General features: G+C 42.5%; 1 protein-coding gene across 16 annotated transcripts in view; it reads left to right on the forward strand.

Moving 5' to 3' along the window:
• The first annotated feature begins 8,816 nt into the window (after positions 1-8,816).
• The window catches only part of WNK1 (WNK lysine deficient protein kinase 1), a 96,424-nt gene continuing 77,853 nt past the window's right edge, over positions 8,817-27,387 (forward strand). For all 16 annotated transcript variants that reach the window (XM_041484461.1, XM_041484464.1, XM_041484463.1 and 13 more), the window contains exon 1: positions 8,817-9,659. In XM_041484461.1, the coding sequence (XP_041340395.1) occupies positions 8,886-9,659 (774 nt within the window). In that variant the 5' untranslated portion in view covers positions 8,817-8,885. The remainder of the gene's footprint in view (positions 9,660-27,387) is intronic.

Here is a 27,387-nt window from a genome sequence, read left to right on the forward strand (position 1 = left end):
TTTCCTGTGTTACATTAACCTTCTCTGGGGTTTAATGCTTTAAATATTTATAGACTGTTCTAATGCCCAAATAACCACATTTCTAGTCCTCAATACCTCCTGCATGGTAATAACACCTACATTTTAACAGAAATTAGGCCTTTTAAATTAATGTAGTTAAATTAACAGAAATTAGTCCCTTAAAGGATATAAATCACACCATAGTGATCAGCCTTCTTTTGTTGGTTTTTGTTGGTTTTAATTGACTGTCAGTACATGATCAGTAACATGGGGTGTTACATATCTGCTAGAGGGAGGGGATACAAAAGATTCAGATCCAAGGAGCAATCATAATTTTTCTGACATGTCTAATAACATCACTGATGTTTGGATTTTGGACAAAGAAGCAAACATGCACTACGATTTTTTTACAGTTAGGAAGAAAGCTTGTGCAGATGTTGAGCACAGAATTTACACAAACTCAGACATTTGTGTGATTTGTGTGATTTGTGCCTCGTGCTATCTTGGGCTGCTGCCAAAAGTGTAAGCTGCTCAGAGACTGTTTGTTTCCCCTGAGATTGAATATTCCCTGTAATGCAAGATGTTTTTAAAAAGTAATTTACTCACTGTGATATTAGAAGTCCTAATGAGTGGATCTATATTTCCTTCTGGGTCTTTTCTGCTGGAAAATCCTGGCAAACCTTATAATGAATGTTGTGCAATCTCTGTCACTTGTTTGTGGATCTAATTTTAGGCAATGGTGTTTGGAGGATTTTTCTTACTTTAAGAGAGACCAGAATTATTTGCCTTTCTATGATCAGCATTGTTTTGAACCTGAAGTGATGTACCTGTAAATCACCAAGAGCCTGATCCTCCAGACACTTACTGCTGTGTGCAATGTAAAATGTCAATGGACTGTTCACAGGACTTAAGTACTGCTGTAGTGTTTGCAGATTTGAGTCCCAACAATGCACATTTGTGTGCCTATCTCCAGCACAGTGGAGAGGCTACTGATGGGCAGGGAGAAGGTGCTGGGAGTGAACAGCTTGTGGTTCAGGTTCCAGGCACCCAGGGAAGCTAAGCACTGCATTCCAAAGTGGATGGAGTGAGCTACAGAGAATTACTCTGACTCATCCAGAAGTTTTAATAATTTGTCCTTTATACTGGTAGCACTGTAGAAAATCTGTCTAACTTATCTTAGTGCAGCTGCAAGTTTTGCAGCCATGACTGCATCTAAACATACCTGTTTCCTGAGGCTCTGTCCTACCTGCCTAGGGCAGTTGAGGAGTTGTCTGAGCAGAAAGATATTGCTCCTACTATACCTCACAGTCTGGTTTTCCTGTGACCTAAACCACACTTTCTTGTGTCCCCAGCAGGCAATGTCTTTGCTTTCCAGATATCAGCGACAGTTAATAGTTCATGGATGAGAAGGGGAAGTTGTTCTCAGAAAATGAGAATATGAAACAGAAACATCTTGAAAGACTGACGTTTCAGGATTGAAACAGCAGGACCACTGTGTTGGTATCAGAGGCAGATAAATTGAGCAAGCTGTTTCTCAGAGAAAGACATGAAAATTGAGGTGTCTTATATACACACACACACGCAATTGAAATACTTTTGAAAACATTTTATCATATCTTAAAGGCAGTTGAACTATTGATTTCCATTCTGCTGTATTTGAGGTACTTGATGAATTCTTGAGTATCTGAATTAATTTGGAGAGGCTGATGTTTTGGGATGGAGTCAGTCATTAACTGTTTGTGACATTAAATATCTGTAACTATTTGAATATGGTTGTCCACATTTAGGTAGTACCACAGGCAGGAAAAGGAAACAAAGAGCTTTTCCAATTATCATATACACTCAGATCACCTCTCCCTTCTCACCTGGAACCTTAGGACAATCAGCCTCCCAAGATCTCTGAGAAACATGAAGCAGATTCCTTGGAGTGTTTCACTTAAGATCAAGAACAGCAGAAGATCTAGTGCTATCTGCAAGGCAGCTGCAGCTCCCTGATTCTCTTCCCAGTCTTGGACACAGATTTGAGCAACATGAGAGCTGCTGTGACCTGTGTCATCTGGCAGTGGCCCCCAAGAACTTGTTTACCCTGGATATTTTTTCATTGGATTATAATTACACCACTGAAATGACATGAGTGGGAAAACTTTGCACGTGTGGAGCAGGGGTCATTCAGGTACTACAGAACTTTGTCACTTTTAATACCAGTGTCCTTATGCTGTCAGTAAAGCCTCTCACTCCTGACAAACCACTACAGCAGGCCATGCCTCAGCTGTGGGTTGCCAGCATGTGTTAAGTTCCAGCTTTGTGCCTCTGCTCCTGGTCCTGGCAGGCTGCAAGAGCAGCCCAAGGCTGGAAGTGAACAGCTCTGTAGTGTGCACAACTTGCCAATCACTCCTCACACTGACTATTTGGCAAGGAGAGAAGTGGTCTGAGGAGGTTATTCCAGGTTTTTATTGCTCCCTTCAGCCAAATGATCACATATTCCTTTTCCCCTTCAGGAATCCTGCCTTGTCAGGGGCTCCATTCTGCAAGGTGCTGAGCCTCACTGTGAGGGGTGAGTGCCCCCTCTCTCCCCAGTGTCAGTGGCCATGGAGAACACTCATCATCTTTTGGGAATGTCCAACACATTTCTGAAATGGCAAGCACCTTCCAGTACTGGATCTGGCAGAAATGGCACCAGAGCAGACTAATGTTTTTCATTTGGACCAAATTTGCTTTTGAAGGACATAAGGAAGTTCATTATGCTGCATATGAGCTTGCTCCTGCTTTGACTGAAGTGAGTAGTATTTTATTTTTGTGCTTTGATGTAAAGAGAAGCAGGACTGGACCTGCTGTGAGAGTGATTGATTTGCACCACTTGTGAGTGGTGAGCAGAAAGCAGGGCAGGGTGACTGCTGCACAGCATCAGTCAGTTACAAACCCAGCATCACCATCTTCTTCACACTTCCCTCCACCCACCTCCATCAAACAGCTCCTCTTCATTAAAGCAGTGCCCCTGCCTCTGTGCTTGCTTTAGAAGTGTTATGACACTGCTGTGAAGCACAGAATTCCCTAAAGCCTCTGAGAGAGAAAAGATAAATGAGGCATCCTGAGCAATTGACTAAAGACACAAAAAAAGGAAGAACACGATGCTGATTTCAGCAAATATCTCTGCTTCCACAACACTCACTCACTGTTTGACTACTCCATAAACTCGTTATATAAGGAAACATAGCAAGAATAGCCAGGAAGATGATGAAGAAAGAAGTGAGCCATGTTTTTCCTCTGCTCCCAGTAGCACCAACATTGAATTTGGCCACAGCATCTGCCTCTATGGCTTGATACAGTTTGAAATATACATGAGTATGAACAAGAACTGAATCTCATCTCTGATAAAATTCAGCATTTGGGTTATTTTAAATGTTCTTCTATCACGTTCTTATTGTTCAAATTTATCTGAATGGAATATGTTTGGAGAATGTACATAGATAAATATGCTAATAATAAATACAATGATTGATTAGCTACAATCAACAGGGGGCCAGCAGCACAGCCTACAGTAAACTCTAGACTAAAAGTGGTTACTAATATAGTGTAAAGTTGTGCTTTGTTCCTTGAAAAGCACAGGTAACAAACCAGTGATGCATTCCTCTGCTGGCTCTCTCACTGGTTTGTTTTCACACGCTTGGAATCCATTTGTTAATGTAGCTCTAGAGAATAGTGAAAAAAAGGAAAGAAAAAGAGTTGTGCTTTCTATTCTAGTAGCTAGAATGGGGGTTGGATGGGTGGGTGAAAGGGAAATGAATGTTTCAATCTGATGAAGAAGCACATGCTCTGCTCCAGTTTTATGGTGCAGGGTTGTTGACATTTTCTCAAGCAATAAATAAGAAATGTCACATAATTCATCATTCCTGGATTTAGTCCTTCTTATACAGTCTGAGTGGCTGTTTCACCAGTCCTTCAGCTCCAGCTCAGACTTTGCTCAGGTGTTTTGGCTGTGGTGTGGACCTGTCTTCCTGCAGAACTTGCAGACTCTGTAAGCCAGGACAGCATAAAGAGAGATGTTGTAAGGCCTGTAAGACTTGTAGTTCTTTCTCTTTCCAATTCCCATGGTTCCTGCTTGTGGAGAGAGCACCCAGGTTCAGAGGTTTGGGCAGGACTCACCATCCAATGCCATCTGATGGACCACCCACTACAGAGCCTGAGGACTTAAACTGCCTACAGGTCCCAGAAATGGTTACAATGATTTCACAACCAACCCAACTTCCAGAGCTACTTGCAAGTACAAAGCCTACCTAAAATAAAATAAATGAAACTGACTTGCTAGGGGATAAAACAAAGCAAAACAGAATACCTGGCAAGTGAAACTGTCTCATTTCTCAAGCATGAGGTCTTGGAATATTTTATTTCATCTACTTTCAACTTTAAGAAACAAGAGTGAACGCTGTGGCAGAGGCTTAGATTTAAGAAATGTCAAGGAAAAAGAAGAAACTGCTGTAGAAAAACTTGTACTGTCACTGTTGTAATATGGCACCATAGCTGCAATCTGGTAATGGGCAATAAAAATGAGATGAGGAGTTTGCTTTGCAGAGCACTTAGGTTATGGAATAAAATCACATGCATCAAAATTATGGCATAGCCTCCTGTATTGCATAATGTATTGCATAAGAGAAAATAGAGAATAGCTGCTTCCCATTAAGACTGTCACATGGACAGGTCATGGATGCCAACAGGGGATGAAATTTCATGGAGAAAGCAAAACTGAAAAAAAATTTTTGATTCAGTCAACTTCAAAATCACACTTCATTCAAAGTAATTTTTAAGCTATTATTGTTCCAACCAAGATAATTGTAACTATAAAAGGCTTGAGAGAAGGATATTTTTACGATGTCAAGTGTAAGCCCTTTGGATTCTATCAAAAGATCATTTAAGTCTCTTTGCCTGTAATTTCTCAAGTGTAGTCAGGCTCCTTCTTTCTGTGGATTTTTCTTACAGCAAAAGGCAAAAAAAATATTTTTAATTGGTTGAGGAGCTCTGGCACCAAAACTATTTTAATTAATTGTTTCTAAACATGGAATACATATAGAATTTACTTTAGGCTTATTAAATCTTGCTGCAATACTGAAATTTTCCATTTAGCCTAAACAGAGTTTTACAGATTAAAAGAAATAAAACTGAAGGGAAAGCAAGCCCACACTCTTTATTACATTCATCTTTTTTTAGAATGACAAAATTAAATCAACACCCACATAAAATATAATTGCCAATATCATACCATTTCTTTTTTCAGAGCCAAAGAAGACAAAAATCCATCATTCCCACCTTCAGGTCAGCTGCTCAGCTCCTTTCTCCTGCCAAGAAGATTGCTCTGCCTACCTCTGCCCAGAAGAGGAGCCAGTGAGAGGAGCCGGGTGTTAGAGACCTCTCACTGAGGAGCGGCCTCCCTGAATTTCGAGAGTGCTAAGGAATGTGCTGGATCAGACACCGGGGAGGTGCCTTTTTACATAATTACCACAATTTTTTAGGCAAAGACCGCCTCGGGCCCCCTGTGGCTATGCTGCAGTCTCTTTAGCAAAGCTTTTGCTTACTTAACTGAGAAATATATTGAAGAAGAATGGGTGAGAGGCACTTGAGTGAGAAGGGGCTGCACACGAGGTCTCCTGCGAGCCACATGTGCAGCCCGAAGGGAGGTGGTTCCCAGCTGCATCCCATCCACCTGAGTGGGAGATCTCAGGGATGTGGCTGGCCACAGAGCTGGCACTGCCTGCCCTGCCAAACCTCCTGGTGATGATGCAAGTGGAATTCACCCAGCAGCTCCGTGGCCTTTCAGCACACAGAGTGATTTATCACTTTCGGTACATGCCACACGAGTGACATCAGGCACGGAATGGAGCAAGGTTTGCTCTCCACTCCTCATGGTCCCATCCTAAGGAGTGGTAAAAAGGCCAGGGAAGGGAATGGGGCCTGCTGGAGCCCTGCTACTGTGTCCTACTGCTCTCAACAGTATAAAGCCAGCATGGATTCACCTGCTGCTGCTACACAGGAATTCCTTCAGCTGCCCAGAGCCATCCACAGATACTCACGGTCACGCCGAAGCCTGACGGCGATCAGAGGAGCTGCTGGTGCTGGCAGTGCAGCAGGGATGAGGCAGATTGAATTCTGAGTTAATCAGTTTCGATCCAGCCACTCTGCTGCTAATCAAATTACCCTCAGCATTGGTTTGGAGCGTGTCTGCTCTTGGTGCCAATGCAGTTCAAGTGGCACCCTGATGAATACACAAACTAAATCCACATTTTCAGTGAAGGCAAGCCCTAGAAACCATGCAGAAATCCATTTGAACCATGCAGAAATCTTTACTGTAGAGCTGTACAACAAAACACTTCTTGTCCCCTTTGTGAAGACTGTACCATTAGTTTGTTTGATGTTACAAAGGCTAAAAAGGAAGTACAGAAAGGATGCACAGAAGGATGTAATGGCAAACAGCAGTATGCTGATTACTATGTCAAATTTTATTTGTGAAGAGCACAAGCACATGAGAATTGCCCAGACTGATTATTTGTGGGATCTGTGGGAGCTGTGGAACTCTGAAAGGGCCACTTGTGCTACTTTTTGCAGGAGTTAAGGCCTTGCATCAGCAACACAAAACTTCCTTAAACTGCTTGTTTAAAAGTAACTTAAAAAAAAAAAGTATTTGAAACAACAGTGTGTTTGCTGGGAACATATTACTTACTCAGGGAATTTTCTTAGTTTTCCTTTTCTTCCTGAGTGTAACTTTTGCTTTGTAGCTGCCTGAAAGTCATGGTACAAAATAATTTACTCCCTCTTCAGTACATTCCAGTTGACTTCAAAAGATTGCTGCCGTAAGAAGGAAAGTGCTTGGTTTTGGTTTATTCATACAAAAGAGGAACGTGATATAAATAATTTAGATGACTCGCCTTTGCCAAAGCCTTGTTAACCTGAAAGTTCCCAATTTGTGTCAGGGTTCATGTGGGCTCTGGCTGCTGTATAGGCCCAGGTTTTGTACAGGGTTCAGCTGCAGCAGCCACAAGCATGACTGAAGTGGCCACAAGATAACACTTGTGTTAAGGGCAGAGGCTGCAAATTCTCTTTCTTTTGAATAATGACATTTACAGAGCAGTTAATTGCATTTCAGGTTGCTTGGCCACTTAGTGCTTCTTCAGATGGCCTAAATGGAGGAAAAACCCAACCCCCTACTTGTTTGTACACTACTCAGCTACACGGAGTCGTGGTTGCCCATGATTTTATAGAATTTTAGAGGCTGTTTGAAAACATGACCTCATTGCTGTCTTCAGCTCCATGAGGGGAAGTGGAGCAGCAGGCACTGATCTCTTCTGTCTGGTGACCTGTGACGGAACCTGAGGGAACGGCCTGAAGTTGGTGGAGTTTAGGTTGGATATTATAAAAAGCTTTTCCCCCAGAGGGTGGCTGGGCACTGAACAGCTCCCCGGGGCAGCGGGCACAGCACAGCCTGCCAGGGCTCAAGGAGCGTTCGGACAATGCCCTCCGGCACAGGGTGTGACTCCTGGGGTGTCCTGGGCAGGACCAGGAGCTGGACTCGGTGATCCCTGCGGGTCCCTTCCAGCTCGGGATATTCTCTGAGAGATATTTATCTACCTATAGACAATATCTAAATAAATACATACATCTAAAATATTTAACGTGTGGGTGTAGCACAAGACTTGAAGAAACGAGCAGCGCGGTGCCTTTTGACCTGCCGGGCGGGTGGAGGAAGGGGCGGCCGCGCAGGACGAGCTTCCCCACAGCACATCGGCCCCCTGGCCCTCGGCGCACACCGAGATCCTCCTTCGTCGTTCCCTCCCCTCCCGTTCCTCGCTCCCTCCCATCCCGGGGGAATCCACGGGCGGCTCCCCCAGTGCGCCTCTGCCGCTGGAAACTACCGCTCCCATGGTGCTCCGCGCGCGGCGGGAGCGGCCACCTCCCGTGGCGGTGGGGGGAGGGGACGATGCGCGGCCCGGGCTCGGGCGGGGCGTGGCCGACAGCGCGGCCCCTCCTCCCCCCCGGACCGTGTGTCGGTTCGGGCTCCCGCCGTCGCCATTTAGCGCCGAGGCGTCGCCGGGCGGCCGCGCTCGGTCCTGCCCGCCGGGCGCCTCCCGGACTCGGCTCGGCGGCGGCCCCGGGGAGCGGCAGCCCCGGGGAGCGGCGGCTGCGGGCCGCGGGCAGCAGGAGCAGTAGCAGGAGAAGAAGAAGAGGGAGGAGGAGGAGGAGGGTTTCCGGCTCCGCGCGAGGCGGCCGCGGCTGTTGGAGAGAGCGCGGCCCGGCCGCGCGGGCGGTGGCTGCGCCTGCCGGGCGGTGGAAAGGCCGCGGCCGCCATGGGCGCCCCGGTGAGGCGGGGCTGAGCCCCCCGGACCCCTTTCCCTGCCCTGGGCCTGCCCGGGCCTCTGCCGCTCGGAAGCGAGTGACTGAGCGCGGCGGCTTTCTTGGCGTGCGGGCCTGCGCCCCGCTCCCTCCTCGCGTCCCGGCCCCTTCCCCTCCCCTTCCCGCACCCGGGCCGGCCCCGCTCTCTCTCCGTCGCCGGGAGTAACTGCAGCCGGCGAGGTAGCGGCGTCTCCCCGCTCGGGGGCCTCCCCGGTACTCGGGCTTTCCTTTATCTCGCCGTGCCCCACTCCAGCCCAGCGCCCCGTGTCTGCTCCCGGTGCTCCATGTCGGCCCCGCTGCCCGGCTCCCCGCTGCAGGATGGATGCATACGCTGACCGGGGATCCACCCCGCCGGCCCAGCCTCCCAGCTCCGCCGAGAGGAGCCCTTGGGACCCTCCTCTGTTGCAGCTGCAACGGCAGCCGCGGCCGGGCGCGCTCCCCGCTCAGTGACCGGCCCTTCTCTCGCCTCCCGCCGCCGCCTCGCCACAGCCGCGCTCCCCCGGGGCACCATGTCGGGGGACACCGCCGGCAGCGGCCCCCCGAGCCCGCGCTTCCTGGTGCCGCCGCCGCCGCCGCCCAAGAACGGTTCCAGCTCGGACAGCTCCGTCGGAGACAAGCTGGGAGCCGCCGAGCACGGAGCCTCCGGCGCCGGTGGAGCGGGCGGTGGACCGGAGAACGGAGGCCGCAGTGAGGAGTACCGGCGCCGCCGCCACACCATGGACAAGGACAGCCGAGGGGCGGCAGCCACTGAGCACCGCTTCTTCCGCCGGAGCGTGATCTGCGACTCCAACGCCACGGCCTTGGAGCTGCCCAGCTTGCAGCCCGCAGCGCCCTCGGCCCCTGTCTCGGGAGGCAGCGCGGCTCCCTCGGTGTTCCCTCCCTCGGGTGCCGGCCGGACCCCTTACGCCCCTGTCACCGCCGCCGAGGTCGACTCGCGGCCGCCGCCGCCCGCCCCGCTCCCCCTGGAAGGACAGGCTGCTGAGGAGCCCCCAGCCGCCAAGGATGCCGCCCCGCTGCTGCCCAAGGAGGAGGAGGAGGGGGATGAGGCAACTGCGTTACCCCCTACCAGTGCCTCTGGCAGCCTGTCAGCTGCCAGCCGGGAATTTGAGGAGCGGAGAACGCAGCAGGAAGACATCGAAGAGCTTGAGACCAAGGCAGTGGGCATCTCCCCGGATGGCCGCTTCCTGAAGTTTGACATCGAGATCGGAAGAGGCTCTTTCAAAACTGTGTATAAAGGACTGGATACTGAAACCACCGTGGAAGTTGCCTGGTGCGAGCTACAGGTAAAATAAATAAATTAAAAAAAAGTGAATTATCACAGCACAGTCACTCTCCCAGGTGCTAGTCATTGTGCTTGAAGGGGATAAAACCCATCAGCTCGAGGTCTGCTTAATTCGAAAGGAACTGCAAACCTTACCTGAGGCAGTCCTTTGGAGAAAAGGTGCATCCTTTCCATAGAGGCAGTTTGCCTTTTAATTATTTTAAATACTGTGCTCTCTGAAGAGTCTTTTAGCTTTATCATCACAAAATGTGCTACAGTTCTGTTTCGTACAGTGTCTTGCATTTTATACCTCCAAAAGGTAGCTTGGAGGATTGTAAAAACACTTGTGTGCAGCTTCAGGGAGGCTGAGGGAAGATGTGTGAATGTCGACTTGAGCTACTCTTAACGTTTCAGAATTTGTTGAGGTGTTTTTCTTAGGAGAAAATGTGAAAACATTAATTTCACAGACATTTTATAGGTAGTGGCAGTGGATTCTTGTGGGATAGATAACTCTAGAATATACACAAGTCATGCAGTGTATCACACCGTTTAGTTTTGCAAAGCTGTGATTTTCATTCCAACTTCCAGGGTTCATATTTGTTAACAGGGACAGGGAAAGAAATTATATTTCTGAAGCTTTAGAAAGCACCCTGAAGTTTGGCCTTTCTGGATGGCTGGTGGATTAAACTGGACTAAGACACTGCTCTTTTATCAAGTTTCTAGACTGAGCAGAGCCAGAGTTCTGTGGGAGCCCAGTCTTAAGGATGGCAAGAGCACCCTTAGTTCCCTGCGAGTCACAGCTTGTGTAACAGACACAGGTTGCTGTGCAGCAACCTGGAAAAGTGGGAAGAGCTTAGAGTACCAGGAACAAATACCTGGTGTGCTGGTTTGTTTCCAAAGCCTCAGAGTTAAGTTGAAAGGTTTTAGTGTTTGTTTTTTAGTGTTGGGTTTTGGTGCAATTCATAGAAGGGCTCATGTAGTACATCTTTATTATTGTTTGTGTTCCCATCCCATTTAGGGCAGACAAAAGAGCACTGGGTGAAAGTCCCAAAACTCTTTGTAGGGTTTTTAAGCAGTCAGTGGCTCACAAATGATTGCTTGCAGTAACTGCACCAGAACTTTCTCAAAAGCACTTGTATATCTGTTCCAGTCAAGCTGAGGGAATTTATTGAAAGATTTCTTAATATGAATTCATATTTGCTTTTGGGTGGTTGCTCAAGCAGTCTACCAATATCTTGGTTCATTATGTTATTGCCATTATTCTGTGCTTACTCACTATGGAAGAAAGCTTCCAGTTTTCTTTGTGACCCTTCAGCATGACCTGCTCCTCCAGGCTAGCTACATACTTGCTGTGGTGGTCTGTTTCAGCATTGATTTTAATTTAAAAGTAAAATGATTGAGTGTTGAGCTCTGCTGAAGCTTTACTTGTGCCATTTGAACTGTGAGGAGATTAATAACCCTATAACCTAAATAATTAAAAAGTCAAAATTATGACTTTAATTTGAAATTTTAATCTTTCCAATTTTTGAGTTCTGTGACTTGAATCTCTGAAGACTGTTTTAATCTTCACACTTACTGATCAGAAACTGATGTCAGCTTGCCATCAGTTGCATTTCACTGATGTTGCCTCTTGAAGTGTCTTAATCATCATCAATGCCATGTGGACAAACTGTCTGAAGGAGCACCACCTTTGAAGGAATTTATTAAAGAAGCTCATTTTTAAAGGGAATGTTGCTGGGCTTTCAGTTGGTTGGTGAAGTTCATGGGTAGTATTGAAATGGGCAAGTTTCAAAAAGCATGAATGAAAATATTTGCAAGGGGGAAATACTTGATGTATTGCTCAGAGGGGAACTGCATTGCAGGAGTGCCTTTTGGGTTAAGTTCAGCCAGATTCCAAAGGCTGTGTTTTTCCTCTCAGGAGTCAGTATGAAGTGACAAGTTTAAAACAAGAATGTACATTTTATAGCTGTTAAAAGTATTTGCTGAAGGAGATAGACTCTAGAGCTAGTAGAATATTTTAAGATTAAATCCTATTTTTTTTTTTTTTGTGGCTAGAAATAAAAGGAGGAACTTGGTATTTATTGGGATGGTGGGTATATCCTCTTACACAGGAAAATGTAATTGTTGATGGGTTGATATTTGTTATGCATGATTTATATCAAAATGAAATCTGCATTCACAAAGATGGACTGAAAAATATATGTTATTGGTTTTCCAGGATGCCATAGTTTGAAAATTGGTGAACCTTCAAAGCATAATTATTTTATTAGGGAAATGTTGAATGTTTTTTTTTCCATGCTGTGTTACAGTAGCCATAACTAACTGGTGGTTACTTTTAATTATCTTGAATTATCTTGAACCCTATTGCTATTCCTCAATAGCAATAGCAGTATTTCTCAGGCATCTGAGGTGTCCCACCTCCCCAGAGTCTTCTAAACAGCGCTGCTGAAGATTTTGTGTTGGTGTCTGTCAGAATGGCTTCTTCATGCTGAATAATGCAACTATGCCTAATTTTCTTGTGTGTGCTCTGTAGCAATGAAGATCAAAACCTGAGACTATGACTATGCTTCCTTTCAAAGGAAGTTTAGATGCTGTTTATGAAATGCAGCTTGTGTTTCCAAGTTAGTGAAACTGTGGAGGATATTGCTCATGTCCTCAAGGCTCTTGAATTGCCTTGTAATTGAATTGCCCCTTCTGCTTGATAAATGGAACTGTGGAGGAAGTAGAAGGGGGGAGAGCTGGAATTCACTGGGTGACCTAAGAGCTGAAATTCACTGGTTCTTAGTATCACCAGGAAGCCAAGGTCCTGGCTCTTTATTTTTTCTGGATCTGTGAGTCAATTTTGTTGAATCTAACAAAAGCTTAGTACAGGTGTGACTGATGGACCATCCTAGTTTACTTTGTGACCTGTCCCTATGAAGCAAATTGTTACTGAACCTACTTTAAAATATTGTGTGCAGGTGTTCAAATGTGAAATACCTGCCCTGCTGCGAATGTAGGGGGGCTGTGAAGAGCTCAGCAGCTACTGCTTCATGCCAGTGCTCAGCTTCAATTGCTGCAAGGCAATTGTTAGTGTGGTGTTGGCCTTCAAATACTTTTATTCCCCTTGTATGTATTCATCTCAGCTCTAGTTATTCTGAGTCAAGTGTGCCTCCTACTGTTGTCATTAGCACATCTCATAAATTGACTAAAATAGTAGTTAGGGTTACTAATTAAAGGGTTTTTAAGTAGGTAGACATTGACAAAAGTGATCTTTGTAAATTATGTTTGAGCAGTGAGTTTGACTCCTCTGTACTGTTCAGGTAATGTTGTGGATAAAATGTGATGCCTTCCCTTGATGCTTTAAGTTTGCAAAGTAATACTCTTATGCCAGAAGTAGCAAGTCACATTGCTGGCTGCAAAAGCCAAATCTTAGTGCTATTGTGTCATCCCTCTGAGTCCCTGTGTGAGTGGTTTTAAATCAAGGCTGTAATTTAACTGCTGATTTACAGAACAGTGCAGATTAATGCAGTCACTTGCTGGACTGCAAAATCTTCTATCTAGAATTATTGCTCTGGTTATTCAAATCAGTAACTTCAAATAGGGGTGTGCTTGATGATGTGGAGGTAACTTGGGCTCTTTTGAACTGTGTATTTGTGGGGCATTTGAAGACTTACCTTTCATTTGGGCAGTGTGTTCTCCTAAAGGAGGCATTATCAATGAACTGTTCATGTGAAGGTATTTGCACTGGTTGGAAATGGCTCCTGGTCAAGGGTGTGCACTGGAGAACAGCAGTGTGTGTCTGCTGGGAGCTCTATTGCTCCTGTCCCTTGTGTTCCCTGACAGAGAGGGTGGCTGGGCACTCAGCACCCACAGTTCATGAGTGCACCTTCTTGCTGATGTGTTTGCTTTGCCATTCTTGCTCTGATTTCAGTGCTGTGTCAGGTTATTCTGCTTAACACATGAGCTGCTGAAGGATTAGAGAGGAAGTGGAGGGCTCTACCTAAGCAACACAGTCTCAGGGGTAAGAAATGAGTTGGACAGGTGAAAGTGGTGCACAGTTTGTTGTACTCATTACTGTTTGAGGAAAGCTGACTGTGAATTTGGTTACCTTCAGTTATAAACCACCTGAGTAATAAATTGGTGTAGCTTACATGTGTGCAGTTCTCTAGCAGATGCCTAACTACAAACCAAGTGTACAGCTTACAAATGGATTTTTCTTACATAGGAAATAGCAATGAAAAACTAGCTGGAACAAGCATAATGCCAGAACTGGATGTGAACCATGAGATTCTATAGTGCACTCTGGTAAAAATGATAATGCAAGTGACACTTTGTAGCAGGAAACAGTGAGGTACTAAATAATATTTCCATCTGTCAGAGTTTTTCTGAGTCTAACAATGTGAACTTAAAACTCACAGTGCAGGAAGTAGATTGGATGTGATGTATAGCTTCACTTTTAGTGACACTTCAGATTTAACGATGCCTATCTTTTATCTCGTTGTCTTAAAGCTATATTTAATGGTGATTTTTAGGTCAGCAGACGGCATTGGAATGCCGTTTCTGTACTCTGGAGTATAGACTCCACTGCAGACTTACCATGACAAATATCAGCTTGTGGAGGTCAATGTATAATTCTTAAAATGCTCTATTCTTTCTGGACTGGCAGAGCTGAGAATGTTTCAGAAGTTGCACATTCAAGTCTGACAACCAAAACAGGTCTTGTATCACATAACTGTGGCATCCTGTAGTCTTTTTTTTTTTTTTTTTCTTTTTAAAAAGCTGGTTGCATATTGCTCACTAGGGAGTCCTGACTGCAAAGATGCTGGCTCTGATGCACAATCATGTAGCTACATTAAAGCAAAATGAAAAACCAGATCTAGACCTTTCTGCAGTGGCAGGAAGCTGAGAAATGTGGACCTGGAATTCATCTGTCAAGGACTGCTGGAAAACGATTACATTCTGTTAGTTCTGGAGAGATAGTCAATATCCCTTTGAAAGCTCTGACTGTGATTTAACTCTGATTATTTAAAAATACATTTTCTGAAACTTTTACTGGAAGATCAAATCCAAGTCTAATGAAGTATGCTGGCTCCTGTGCCTACCCTGTACCTCACATCAGTGTTGATAATGCTTTACTAGTTTGTGAACAGAGTTATGTGGCTGCAGCAGCAGTGTGCCTCCTGTTTGTGACTGCTTCTGGGCCAGCTGTGTCATTGTCACAAATGTAGATTAATCAAGGTATGTGACAATCTGTCAACATCATGCTGTCCTTATTATCTCTTCTGTTTTCTGCTCTACAAATTGTGAAATACTGAAAGTAAAATCTGTAAAGCTGTAAGCATTCAGTGGGCTTACGGCACTTTCAGGATGCTGCATTTACAAGTGTGCATATGCAGGGAACTTGAAATTTTGTGCAGTAAAGTTTAAATTTTTGCTGGTTTTCTATGTCATAGGGCAGAATAAATTACTGGTACTTACTGTCTTCAAATCTCTGATATGAAATCTCCTTTAGCTAAAGATGAAAACCCAGCCATATTCTTGAGTGTTTGTGCTGTAATTGATACAATTGACAGCTTGATAAATGACATGGGAAAGGAGCCAGACTAATTACCTGCAGAAGTATAAACAGTGGTCAGGCTCCCTCAGACTTGACAAAGGTGACCCTGAAAGAGAGAAGGGAGCTTTTGAAGTACATTCTGGAGCTGCAGCTGTTAGGAGACCTCTACTTAAGAAAATAATCTTACCTCAAAGGGATATCCCTTTTGGAGATGGCTGTGGGTCAATTTGTAACTGTCTGGTTGTGAGGCAATAAATATAATCGGATAAGTACATTCTGAAAATGCAGCATTTCTTATGGAAATAAACAGGCTCTTATTTGTCAGTTTGTGTGGGTTTGAGAGGTGCAGAATTAAATCTCTTAAATGAGATTTGTTTTGGGCTGTTGTGATTTAAAACACTTAGCCTTATAACAAAACTTTTGAGGGCTGAGGAAAAATACCAGGTCTATAATCTTTCTTTGTAAGGGAAAAAAACCCCACCTGGTAAAAGCTCCCTGGAGATATCCTGTATAGAGTCCTTTGAGAGCTGTCGAGCAGAGTAATAAATAAAACAAGCAGTAATAGATCTGTGGTAGTCTCCATGGATGCAGTGCACACTACAGTGCAGTTTTCAATACCTTTTGGTTAGCAACATCCCTCTGGGCCACATGTTCTTTTTCTGATTTTTGTCTTTGGTTTTGTTTCATGCAGCAGTTTGTTAAACATCACAGCTCTGACTGACACCCAGGTTCTCTATGCTGCATGTGACAAAGCTGGTGCTAAGCAGTGGCAGTCTTGATGCTTCCTGTCATGCATTTCCTGTAAAGATTACCAGCCTTTCTTTGAGACTGCTAATTGGTTCTTTCAAATCGTGGTTGAGTTGAAATAAAAGTTGAGTGTTTTTCTGTTTAGTTTGTCAGTGTACATAATGGATGTAACATTTAAGTTAAAAGAAAGATAATAAATATCATGTAAATTTGCAGTGCTCCTGCAGCTGGGCATAGGACTCTCTTGACTTGGCATGTGCTTGTGGGTTTTGGTGGTGGTGGTGTTAATTTTTAATAGCAGATGGTAGGAAGTTACTGGTTTTGACTCTTGAAACTTCAGATAATGATACTGTGGTTTTAACTAGATCATGATGTGTGTACACCACACTTGGAAAAATGCTCTTCCAGTATACTTGGAACAGTTTCTATTCTAAATAACAGGATTTGTCATGCTGAGAGTTGATTTCTTGGAGTAGTTAAAGGCTTTTATCTAATATGAACCATCTGCATATCTCTTAAAATCTGTTATTTAAATTCTTGTCCAAATGAACAAGACTCAGCTTTTATGGCTTCATAACTATTTTTGTGGAAGCTGCTTACATTGCCTAGGACTGTCTTATAGGTAATTTTGAGAATAATTTAGGGTGTGTACTGGACCTTAAACAGTGTTAGAATGCTTTTGGTCAAGATACTACGGCTCTCCTTCCTTCTGCTCTATATGCTCAGTATATTTACAAATTGCCATACCAACACTTCTCAGTGTGTGGTTTTAGTTCCCCTTGTTCCCTTTGGGAGAGCTGGGGGAAGTAGAGTGGTGATGAGGATTGAATCTCTGCCTCACTTGAGGTCATGTTAAGGAGCTTGCTCATGTCTTGTCTTGTGGGCACAACCTGCAGAATACCCCTTAACTCCATGCTGCAGAGGATAAACTTGGTGTTAATGATGTTTTGTGCTATGCTGTCTTCTTAACCCAAAAGGAGATCCATGCAGCAAGTTCATCACAGGTATTGGCAAATCTTTTTCTCTAAAAGAATAAAGCAATGGGTGGAATGCAGTGTCCAAAATTCAGATGCAGTTGTTAGGCATACTTCTGAACTTCATCCCACTTGTAATTTTCACCTGGTGATGGCAGGTACATGGCACATGTCCAGATTATTCTGAAGTGCTTCAAGATTTGCTTGGGGAATTCCAAGCAGCACTGCATTACTTTGCCTGGCTCACGAATAATTTAACAGGTTCTCAGGTGATTTTTTGATAAAGGAAATGGCAGCCTGATAAAAATTGGACTGGTAGTGTTATGTTGTTATATCATAGCCTTCCAGAAGCTATGTGAGTATTAATATATATCTAAACCAGTAAGCAGTTTTTACAAGGATAGCTCTTCTGAATCATGCAGAGACAAGCTGCTGCGTTTGAATTTGTCATTTTAGGTCTAAGCAGAATCTTTGGGAATGCTGCCTATACACTTGGACTCTAGAAATCCTTTAGAAAGGATGTTGTGTACTTGATGGCCTTGTAACTAAAATATCTATGAGCTTTCAAAGTGATGTGTCAGTGACACCAGAATAAATATGGTTAAATGTAGGTGATGCCATTTCTTTTCCCATGATCTGTGTGCCCCAGAACATGGTTCTGAAGTCACCTGATTCATCTGTTGGGAGTGTATGGGCAGCAGTTCTCTGGAGTCTCTGATCTCAAGACAGGATCACTGTGGGTCATTTCAAGTCTTCTAATTTTGCAAGTGGTTAGCAGGACTCCTCAGATGTTACCAGTAGTAAGATTAAAACGAGAGGAAGCTTTGGAGATTCCAGTAGCATCCACATGACAAGTTGTGTTTGGAGCCATAGCCCGGAGTGGTTCTGACCCTGTGGCCTTTGTTAGACAAGCAGTCACTGACAGAACCTTTCAGTAGGTCCCTGTTGAGCTGCTGTCCTCCTGCTTTAGGAAGACAGCAGACAGTGTGGGAAATAAGCTTTGTTAGACCTCTTATATTAGGTAGGAGTTAGATTGTTTCGATTTAGCTGTTCTGGATCATCCCTTTCATCTGCATGTTTCAGCCGTTTCTAGTTTCATTGCATCAGAAATTGAAGATAGTGGGTTCTGATAGCAGGTTTGGGGCTGGTGGCACAAAGCAGAAAGGTCAAGATGGAAAAACCCAATTACGCAATTGTGAGTTTAATGCCACCGTTTGGTAGAATGTGAAAAGAAGAGGAATACCAGTCTCTTTGCATGTAACTGGGGAAAATCTGAAACAGCTTTGCTGAGATAAGTGAGGTAGTACAAAGCTGATACCAACAGCCGTGTGTGCATTTTGTCTGGTTTTGGCCAGTTAATCTAGTCTTGTGACTGCATGGTAGTTTAAAACTACCCAGTTGATAGGGTTACCCAGCTTTCCTTGGACATTTTCCTCTCTTAGGAGGACCTGTGACTTGCTTCTCCTATGCTGATTGTTGGTGGCAAGTTTGTGACCCTGGTCTGAATGTATTTTGACTGCTTCTATCATAGGATAGACTGATGACATGCAAACAATAACCCCCAAATATTACTATGAAAAGCTTCAGCAATCCAGGCTGATTATCTTAAGGATCTGGAAATCTATGTGAGCTTATGTAATATGCATCTGTTAATGGCAATTTCTGAACCGTTAGCAGGTTTTGCTTAAATGTTGCAAAGTGTTACCGTGTCTGTTTTCAAATCTGCCTCTTCTAAATGAGCCTTCTATTCAAACAAATATTTTCCGACATAGAACTATTTTTGGTTTGTCTTGATCTTTATTCAGCTGCTTATGGTATGCTTTCATTTGGGAAATGTAGGTTATGTATGTAAAAATGCAAGATGTTAAGTTAATGTGCTTTGTTATAGCTAATTTGAACTCGGTCTACGAGTTCTCCTTAAATTAAAAATGTCATTATGAGGCTAAACTTGACGTAAACAGTTCTTGAAGCAGTCCAGTCAGATAAATATCCTACTGTAAGAAATATTGTCTGAGAAGTGATTGATTTTTTTTTTTTTTTTTGTTTAAATATTGCCCCCTCTAGATGTAGATAAGTAGAGATTGACAGTATGTAGAATGGCTTTTGAGGGCAGGCTTTTTATTTGCATTTATCATGATTTGCGGCTTAGTCAGTCGTTTGGTTTGCCAGGAAGGGTATGCTGAAAAGGGAGAAACAACAGAAATGTCTGATACAAAACTTAAGACTTGAAGTTTAGTTTTAGAATAATTTTTTTTCTTCCTGTGGCTTTCTCTACTTCCTTTATGTGCAGCTTGAGCTTCTTTCTGCAGACTCAAAAGCAGAAATAAATTTTAGGTTGTGCCAGGAGATGTGCTGGTGAATTACACAGGGTGTTTGAATTTGAAATGTTTTGCCTCTTGATGGCAACTGTGAGCCAGTTAAGGTGATGGTATGATTTCTTCTGCTGATCTCTTTATACAAGTCTGAACATATCTGAGAGGTTCAGTATTTACCCTCAGGAATAAAAAAGGAAAAAAGCAAGTGAAGAGCCTCAAGGTTGCTGCTAAAGACTTAAACGCTGTAGCCCCCCAGTGTATTGTGTGTGTTCTATACTTGAAGATCGGTCACAAATTGTCTTTCTTACTCAGGCTTCCATCCAGCATTTCAGTGCAACTGAACGTGACTAACTGTGCATGATAACACTTCAGATAGGAAAAATAGCCAGTTGCCTTGATTTTTATCTTGGGATTGTGGTTCAAAAAAAGGGGTGTTCTTCCTCCCATCCCGTATGGAATCTTATTTCTGAAAGATGGGCCAATCACAGAAAACCTAGCAGAACTGAAGTTTGATCTGTTTGTGTTGGAGAGTCTGAAATCTGTTTTTATTGTTGACTTAAGTGTTTGGTTTTTTTTTTCCCAACAAACTTTGAGAGTTAAATAGCATTTACAAGACAAAGGTGAGGAACAGCAAAAAACCTTGTTTCTTAGGATGTACATGACATTTCAAAGTTCTAGGACCAGGCAAGTTTAAAACTATGAATGGATTCTGCGAGTTCCTATTGCTGTGAATGGCTATTTCACAAAAGTATTATTTTAATACTTGTACTGAAGTTTGTGGATTTCTTGCCTGCTTTTTGCCAAAATGCTTCCCTTTATAGTCTTAGATTAGTAATCTCTTATTGAGTAAGCTACCTACTGTGGATATACATCAGTTTGTGTTTTATTTACAGATTAAATATTTGTGTAGCTTTCATGAACAGGTAAAATCATTTTATGGGTGCATTCGGGTTTTAAGCTCCATAAGCCCAGCAGCCTGTAAGGCTGAGCATTTTGTTGTGGGTTTTTTCAGTATTTTGTAGTAGATTGTGAATGTGCACATTTTGTCTTTGAAAAGCTTTGTGACCATAATTTAAGTGTTTGAAATAATTTTTTTTTTGAAACTGGAGACACATCTATCCCAAACCAGCATCTGTGGCCTAGTTGGTGGGTAGATGACTAACTGCTCTGGAAGGTCTTCTGGGTCAGTTTTCTGAGATACGTGGTTGTATTGGTCTGAAGTGTGGAGTTGAACAAGCGTGGGAAAAACTTTATAGTCTTGCTGCTCCAAATATAGAGATTTTATGAAAATTCCCAATGTGCCCAAGCTATTAATGGTTTCTGCTTAATAAACCTGTACTGTAAAAAATTATTATTTGTTGGCCTCTGGGAGAAGGCATCCTTAGATTCTAAACCATATGAGTGATGGGGTTATGAATTGGAAATGGGTGATAAACTGATCTAGAATACAGGGAAAACGAGCACTAGTGCAAACAGTGATTATGTCAAATGGTGAAGGAAAGAAATGGTTCAGTTTTGTGAAGAAAGCTTTAAGTAGCTTTAGATTAGGTAGGACTAACCAAAGGAAGTAAGCCAGGATCAGCTGTGCTAAAGCAGTTGGCTGTACTTTGAACATCAGCAAAGTAATTCCCGAAATTCTTTTGTGGAAGGCTCTGTTATTTACCATTACTGCAAATTGCTGGTTTTTGTTCTGAGTTGTTCAGCTGAAGGTTTGCTTTGCTTTGCTGCAGTTCTGCAGTGGTTTGACCTCTGTCAGAAAACAGTTGTGGCTTCTAATGTGGCAGCTTATAAGATAATACCAGATTTCTGAAGTATGCTTGTGATGTGTGATTGTACTGTTGTAGCATGTCCAAAACTGTGTATTGCTCAACTTCTGGTCTTGATAACTTTTTGCAACAAACCACATGGTTTGGGTAACTGTAAAATTTGAAGGAGTGCAGCTACGTTAAATAAAGAGCTGATAACTACCAGGTAATGACGCAACTGATAAGCGTTAACTAAGTCTGTGTGGATGACTGCAGTTAAAAAGCAGCAGGCTGGGAACGTAGGGATGTTTTAAGTATAATTTGTCACTTAAGAGGGGTATGAAATCTGAGGAAGTTGGCATTGGAATTTAGAATGGAAAGAATGAGTTGGTTGATGATGTAGAGAGCTATTTTCCACTTTCCCTTTGACTTCTGTCCTTATCTTCTCTGGCAATAATATTCAGGGAAATGCTATCTTTTGTTTCTCTTGTTCCTGTGTGGGAATGGTAATTGTTCTTGCTTTTTACCTGTTCAGGAAATATCCTCATTTCTCCCCCCTCCAACAAAACAGTGTATCAGTCATTGCCAATGTAATTTTTTGCTTTATTTTCTAACCTTGGCCTTCCTGAATCTTCCTATGGTACCAGTATAAGCCATCTGGCAAAACAAGAGTTTTATTTTCTCCCCCTGCTCCCTCTTACCCTCTGGAATTAAGCAGATTTTGTTATCTGTGTTCAGCTACCCTATGTAAAAGAAGAATGAGCATGTTTAAAACCTACATCTAAGCTTTGACTCCTGGAACTGCCTCATCCAAACTTAGATTTTCCAGCTGGTAAGTCAATCTTATCCATGGAAATGTGCTTACTGTTCTCTTGGGAATTTGCTTTATACTCTTGCCTTCTCCCTTCCCCCTTCTCAAGCCAAATTTCTTTCCAGGAAGGGAAAAAAATTCCATGGAGTAGATTGAGCTTCAGCTGAATAGGGTGTCTCATTTCAGATATACTTTCTGCAGCTACTCAAATGAGCAAAACATAAGTGACAGCTGAGTTGTCTGTTTGTCATGGGTCAAGGGCAGTCCAGCTCAGCAGTTTCCCTTTCCTCTTCCCCAGGTTTTGTTTGGAAGCAGTAGTGATTTGCCATTTTATATAGTCATCCTCTTGTCATAAAGACCAGATGGAAATACATCAGTTGTTTCATGTATAAATATTCAGTGCAACAGCTGTGAGTTTATCAGGAGTCACTGGGATCACAAGTTGGTGACCAAATTGTTTGTTTAGAGGGCTGTGAGCATTATTCTAACTGGAAATAAAGCTGTCCCATGAAAATGTTAGAAATAGTCCAAGGCCCAATTAAAGAAGAAAGAATAAAGGTGAAGCATTTAAATGCAAAATCTTTTTTTTTTTTTGGGACGAAGTTATAATTTTTATCTAGAGTATTACAGATATCTTCCTAGGCTGATGAAACTGTTTCATCCAGTCATCCTGCATTCTACTGACACTGTTTCTAAAGTAACTAAAGGATTGATCTGAATTTTAAGTCTCTTTTCCTTTTGTAGTTTTACTAGGTAAGAACATTTATCCAGAATATCACCCCCGGTCTTTTGGCCGGTTGATAATCCTCAGTCTGTGCTGCAATACGTATTTCTGGCAAAAAAAAGCTGAGGTACCTGTGTGATTCTGGCTAGCAATGAATTGAGTGTAATGAAAATTGTAATAAATCTACTTGACACAGATTATTAAGGGGTTTAACTTGATTTTGCAGGTTGCAGAGGGTTTTTTGTGCAAATAAGGCTATTTGTTCCAATAATATTGAGAAAGGGAGGGGTGGGGAAGTTTGCCAATGGCCATTGGCTATTTGGTTACAAAATGTCATGTGTTGCATGGGCTACTGAGCATAATGTGAAACAAAGTGCCATAAAAAAATGTTGAGTGCTAAGTCCACGAGTGAAAAAGCACTTTAATGGGAGAATGGGCATGGTCATTAACTTAAAATAGCTTCTCTGCAGAAAACTATTGTAAAGCAAGATTGTAGTTCTTGACTAATGAAAACTGCATAGGACTGAAACTGAATGAGAAAGGAAACGAAAATTTGCAGTAACTACAGACTGTTGAAAACCATAAACAAATGTAGAAATTGACCATGATTTAGTGAAACCACCTGTTTCTCAAACCTTGAGAGGAATTGTGCCTGTTGCTCTGAAAAGCCTTCTTGTTCAAAGGGCTAGCTAAGACATTTTTCATGTCTATGCTTTTAGACAACAGAACAATAAATGCAGTTGACCACACTGCTAGTTCCTAGTGTCTGCAGGGCTTCAAGAAATAACCCCTTGAAACAACCCACCAAAAAAAAAAGAAAAGAAAATGCTAAAACACTGTCTGGTTAAGTTGCAGCATAGATCTCACTTTTGCTTCCCAGTACATTGTGTTTCAGAAATGGTTTTCAGCTTGAATTCATTAATGCAGTGCCTCTGCAATAGAAGCCCATGCAGCCACTCTAAAGCAAGTGATTGCAGCTCTACAGATTTGGGGAGTCTAGTGGGAGTTAGGGAGGCTGAAGCTGTGCTGGAGTCTTTTAATGTGGATTTTGTGGCCTTTGAAGTGCATGCCTTCTTCAGTGGAAAACTCCTCTTATGTTTGAATCCATACAGTTGGCCTGGATTCTGGGAACAGAAAGCATGCACCTTTTAAAAAGTGTGGGCTTTTTCTTCAAAGTCATTCAGTTTTTGCTGTTCTCTGACTCTCTATTAAGTAACTTGCCTGGGATAGTTCATATTCTGATAAATGTTGGTGTTTTTTCAGCTGTATATTGGCAGGTGATCTCTTGCTTTGGTGACGGCAAGCTAGGAAGTCTTTTATCTGGAACCTCACGTGAGTGGTTATTTTGTAGTTTCGTGTCAGGTTTACAGTTTGAGAATCTGGGAGTCATCAGTGTGTGCTCTCAAAAGCAGCAAGTACAGCAGTCGGCCTGGCTGTATTTTGTGGGGTTTGAACAGTCTGTCACACATACTGGGATAGCAAAATATCTTGAGCCTTGAATGATGACTTGTGTCAAGCAGAGATCAAGGGTCGTGGTGCTGTGCACTTTGGCACATCCTGGGACACATTCATCAAAGATAAGAGGGGCTGACTGTCTTATTGGGGAAACAGAGCTGAATTAATTTCCATTTTTATCAGTTGAATTTCACTTTATTGTAGGCATCTGTGGCTGTTGCATTGTTAGATTTTTAGTTCTTCCTGAATGGTGGTAGTACAGAGAGTGCTCGTATCCAGCCACATGCCCCACATTAGCCCAGAGTATCCAGTAGGACTGGGACTGGTGATGGTATAACTTGGAGACTCCAAATAATCACACTTTGGTGTTGGTGGTGGGTTTATGTTTGGTTGGTTTTTTTTTTTATCCTTTTCCTATTGAAATCCTTGTCGTGAGTTTTGTTTTCTTCTGTGTTCCCAGTAATTCCTGCTATAGCATCTATGGGGAAAAAAAAAAGTTTGATTGGATGAGGAATCTTGGTTTATCTGCTTTGTAACTCTGTTTCTAATTCAGTATCTTATTAGCACTAATAAGATATTGTGTAAATTAACTATAGGGAACCAGCTGATTATTCCATGACAAGTATGCCAGTTTCCCTGGATAAGGGGATGCAGAGTAAACTTAAGAACAGAAGAAGGCTTCCCAGTAGGCTTGAGAGGCACTACAGCCATTTTCCGTAGTTATTACTGGTTTGGGACAGCATTAGGCTGTTATGCCTTATAGGTTGTGGACATGAAATGTGTTTTCTTTGATTCTGAGGGTCGAGGAGATGATATGTGTTGTCAAGTTTCCCACCTTGCTGTTTCCTTACCTTCTCCTAAGCAGTGAACTTATCTTTCTGGATCGCTTGTGGATCCAGTTTGGATGTAGCAGCTGTGGAGCTTTGGATAGAAAACACCTTCTGGAGTTACTAAAGGATAGTTCAAAGCACAGAACATCACGTGCTGTGTTTGGAGTGTTGGGCTTTAGTAAAGGCAAACTAAGTGCATCAATAGTTTTCTGTTTTCACTCAGAAAAGGATCTGCAAGTGAAGCAATAGTTGCTGTTAGGTCTTTTCAGTAATTTGGTTCTAAAAGGGTTAGAGGGATGTGCTCTCATGCTGAGTAACTGGAAATCCAAGCATTGGATGCAGTGAAATGAAGCTGCCAAAAGGAAGTTGTTCTGGGCACTTCCTTGGGTGAAATGGTACGAGGAGACACCTTGTTTACTTTTGCAGCCCCTGTGTGTGTTGCTGTCAAAAATCCTGCTACAAAAATTTAATATTTGAATGCTTAGTCTGGGACTTGGTGACGATGCCTAAAATGTTGGTTAAAATGATTGATAAGTTCCATATGACTGAATTTCTTTGCATTACCACCCATCAGTTGGCATAATGTGTCAGTTGATACTCACTTTACTTCTTCTGAAAGTATGAGAATTAGCATGTGTCTTTCATGTTCATTCTGCAGTTTAGCTCTGTAATGGTCTGTAATTTTACAAGCTGTCTTTGGAAGTGTGTTGGTAATGCTCTATATTTACACAGTGGTCATCTGCTTTTGAATTCTTTATTGGTACACATGGGACTAATACATTAGGCAGCACCACTTCAGATTGAGTCCTGTCACAAGAGCCTGTTCTCAGTTGCCCAGCTGGTGTGTGCCTTCACTACCTGGGCTGCAAATTTTCAAGCCAAGTGTCTGTCTTGAGCTTAACTGTTTAAGAAGCTTCAGCCAAGCTGTTACAGGTGCTTCAGAGACAAATGCTTGCTTTATTGCATCCACTGGCACCTTAACTTTTTATACTTGAGAGCTGTGAAGCAGGGACCTAAAAGCAGTGTTGAGACAGGTGTGTTGTCTCTATGCTGAGGAAGTATTTCCAAGTATTCAGATGAAAACATTCTGAAAGAGGTGACATTTTCTAGATTAGACTTACTTGGAAACTACCTTTTTTTAAACTCTGAAGACTTGATCTGTGTTCTAGCCTGTGAATAATCTGTGTCACTATCTGTATGATGCTGTATGAAGCAGTTTGTTGAACTTACTCAATGTGTTGGCTTTGCTTCACAAATATATAATTACCTTTTGTACAGGATGTGGCAGTCAAACCCTCAGGATGGGAAATGCAGGGTACAAAGCTGTGCAATGTAATTCAGTTCACTGCTTTGTGTTGCAACTGTTTAAGCTAGGAAATTTCAATATCCTCAGAAATGGCTTGCTTAATCATGTTGTTTCTCTGGAGATACAGGAATTGAAGTTTTCAAGCAGAAAGTCTTTTGTGGAGCAGCAGCCTCTCTATTTGTACAAGCAGCAGACTTTGCAGCTGTTAATCTCAGTAGTCAGATATGCAGAAGCAGCTTTGGTACCAATATGTTGTAATTTGTCTGAAGGAAGCATCTGTAAAAATACACTGCTCAAATTACTTTAGCTGTAGTCAATTCAGATCTTGAAAGATGAATTTTGTATTATTTTAAAAGCAAATGTCCTAGTCAAAATGTCTGCTTTTTCATGAGCTTTGAAGGAAAAAATTGTATAGAAAGAATGGAATCTATAACTTTGATTTTTACCAGATTTGGTAAAAGAAATTTTTAATTTATTTTCATCTAATGTATTTTAAAATGTGGAAGTTTGTTCTTTTAAATACCTTTTGGATTTTCCACATCAAACTGGACTCTTGATGTTCAATGTCTAAGTAAAACAGCTACCAGCAAACAATGTTGTTACGCAGATGGCTGAGTTAGAGAATTGTTTGTGTTGTGTTATTTTTCCCCCTTTTTTTCTTGTGCTAGGAGTCATGATTGTACAAAAGGAGGGGAAGATAAAGTCCAAATAAATGTGTATAAATGAAACAACTGCAAAAAATCTATTAATCTGAACATAGCTATAATCAGAGTAGTGCTTGACTGATTTTAGTTTTGTTTTAGTGTTTACTGTCTAAAATGTTGGATGGGAATTCCTTTTTAATTAGCTCAGAGCCTGGTCTGTGCTATGTCTAACGTTGTTTGCCTTTCCTGGGAAGTGAAAATTGAAATTGTGTTCTGGAAGGAAGGAGTGGCAGGAGGGCATAATAGGAAAAGGCAGTTGTCCTCTGTATTGCCTGAATATTGTTAATCTTATATTGTTAAAAATAAAATTCTGAGTATAACTGTGATAATTTTGGTTTAAAGTTACAATCTCTTCTATCGTCTTAAGATTTCAGTGAGTTCTTACATCCCATTCCACTGCCTGTCATGGGAAAGCATCCCGTTTCCACAAGCCTGATGATTGCCAGTAGATGTCTTGTGAAATCCTTATTTAGGCACAAGCATACTGAAGTCGTTGAGATAAGAAGAGTTCATAGTGGCATAGATTTCAGTTTCCACCTCACATACTCACATGTGTGACTAATTCTGAAATGGAGTCATTTGCACTGAGTCAGCAGTTCA

Source organism: Pyrgilauda ruficollis, unplaced genomic scaffold (assembly GCF_017590135.1).
Source record: "Pyrgilauda ruficollis isolate IOZ18807 unplaced genomic scaffold, ASM1759013v1 scaffold66, whole genome shotgun sequence".
Classification (NCBI taxonomy): Eukaryota; Metazoa; Chordata; class Aves; order Passeriformes; family Passeridae; genus Pyrgilauda; species Pyrgilauda ruficollis.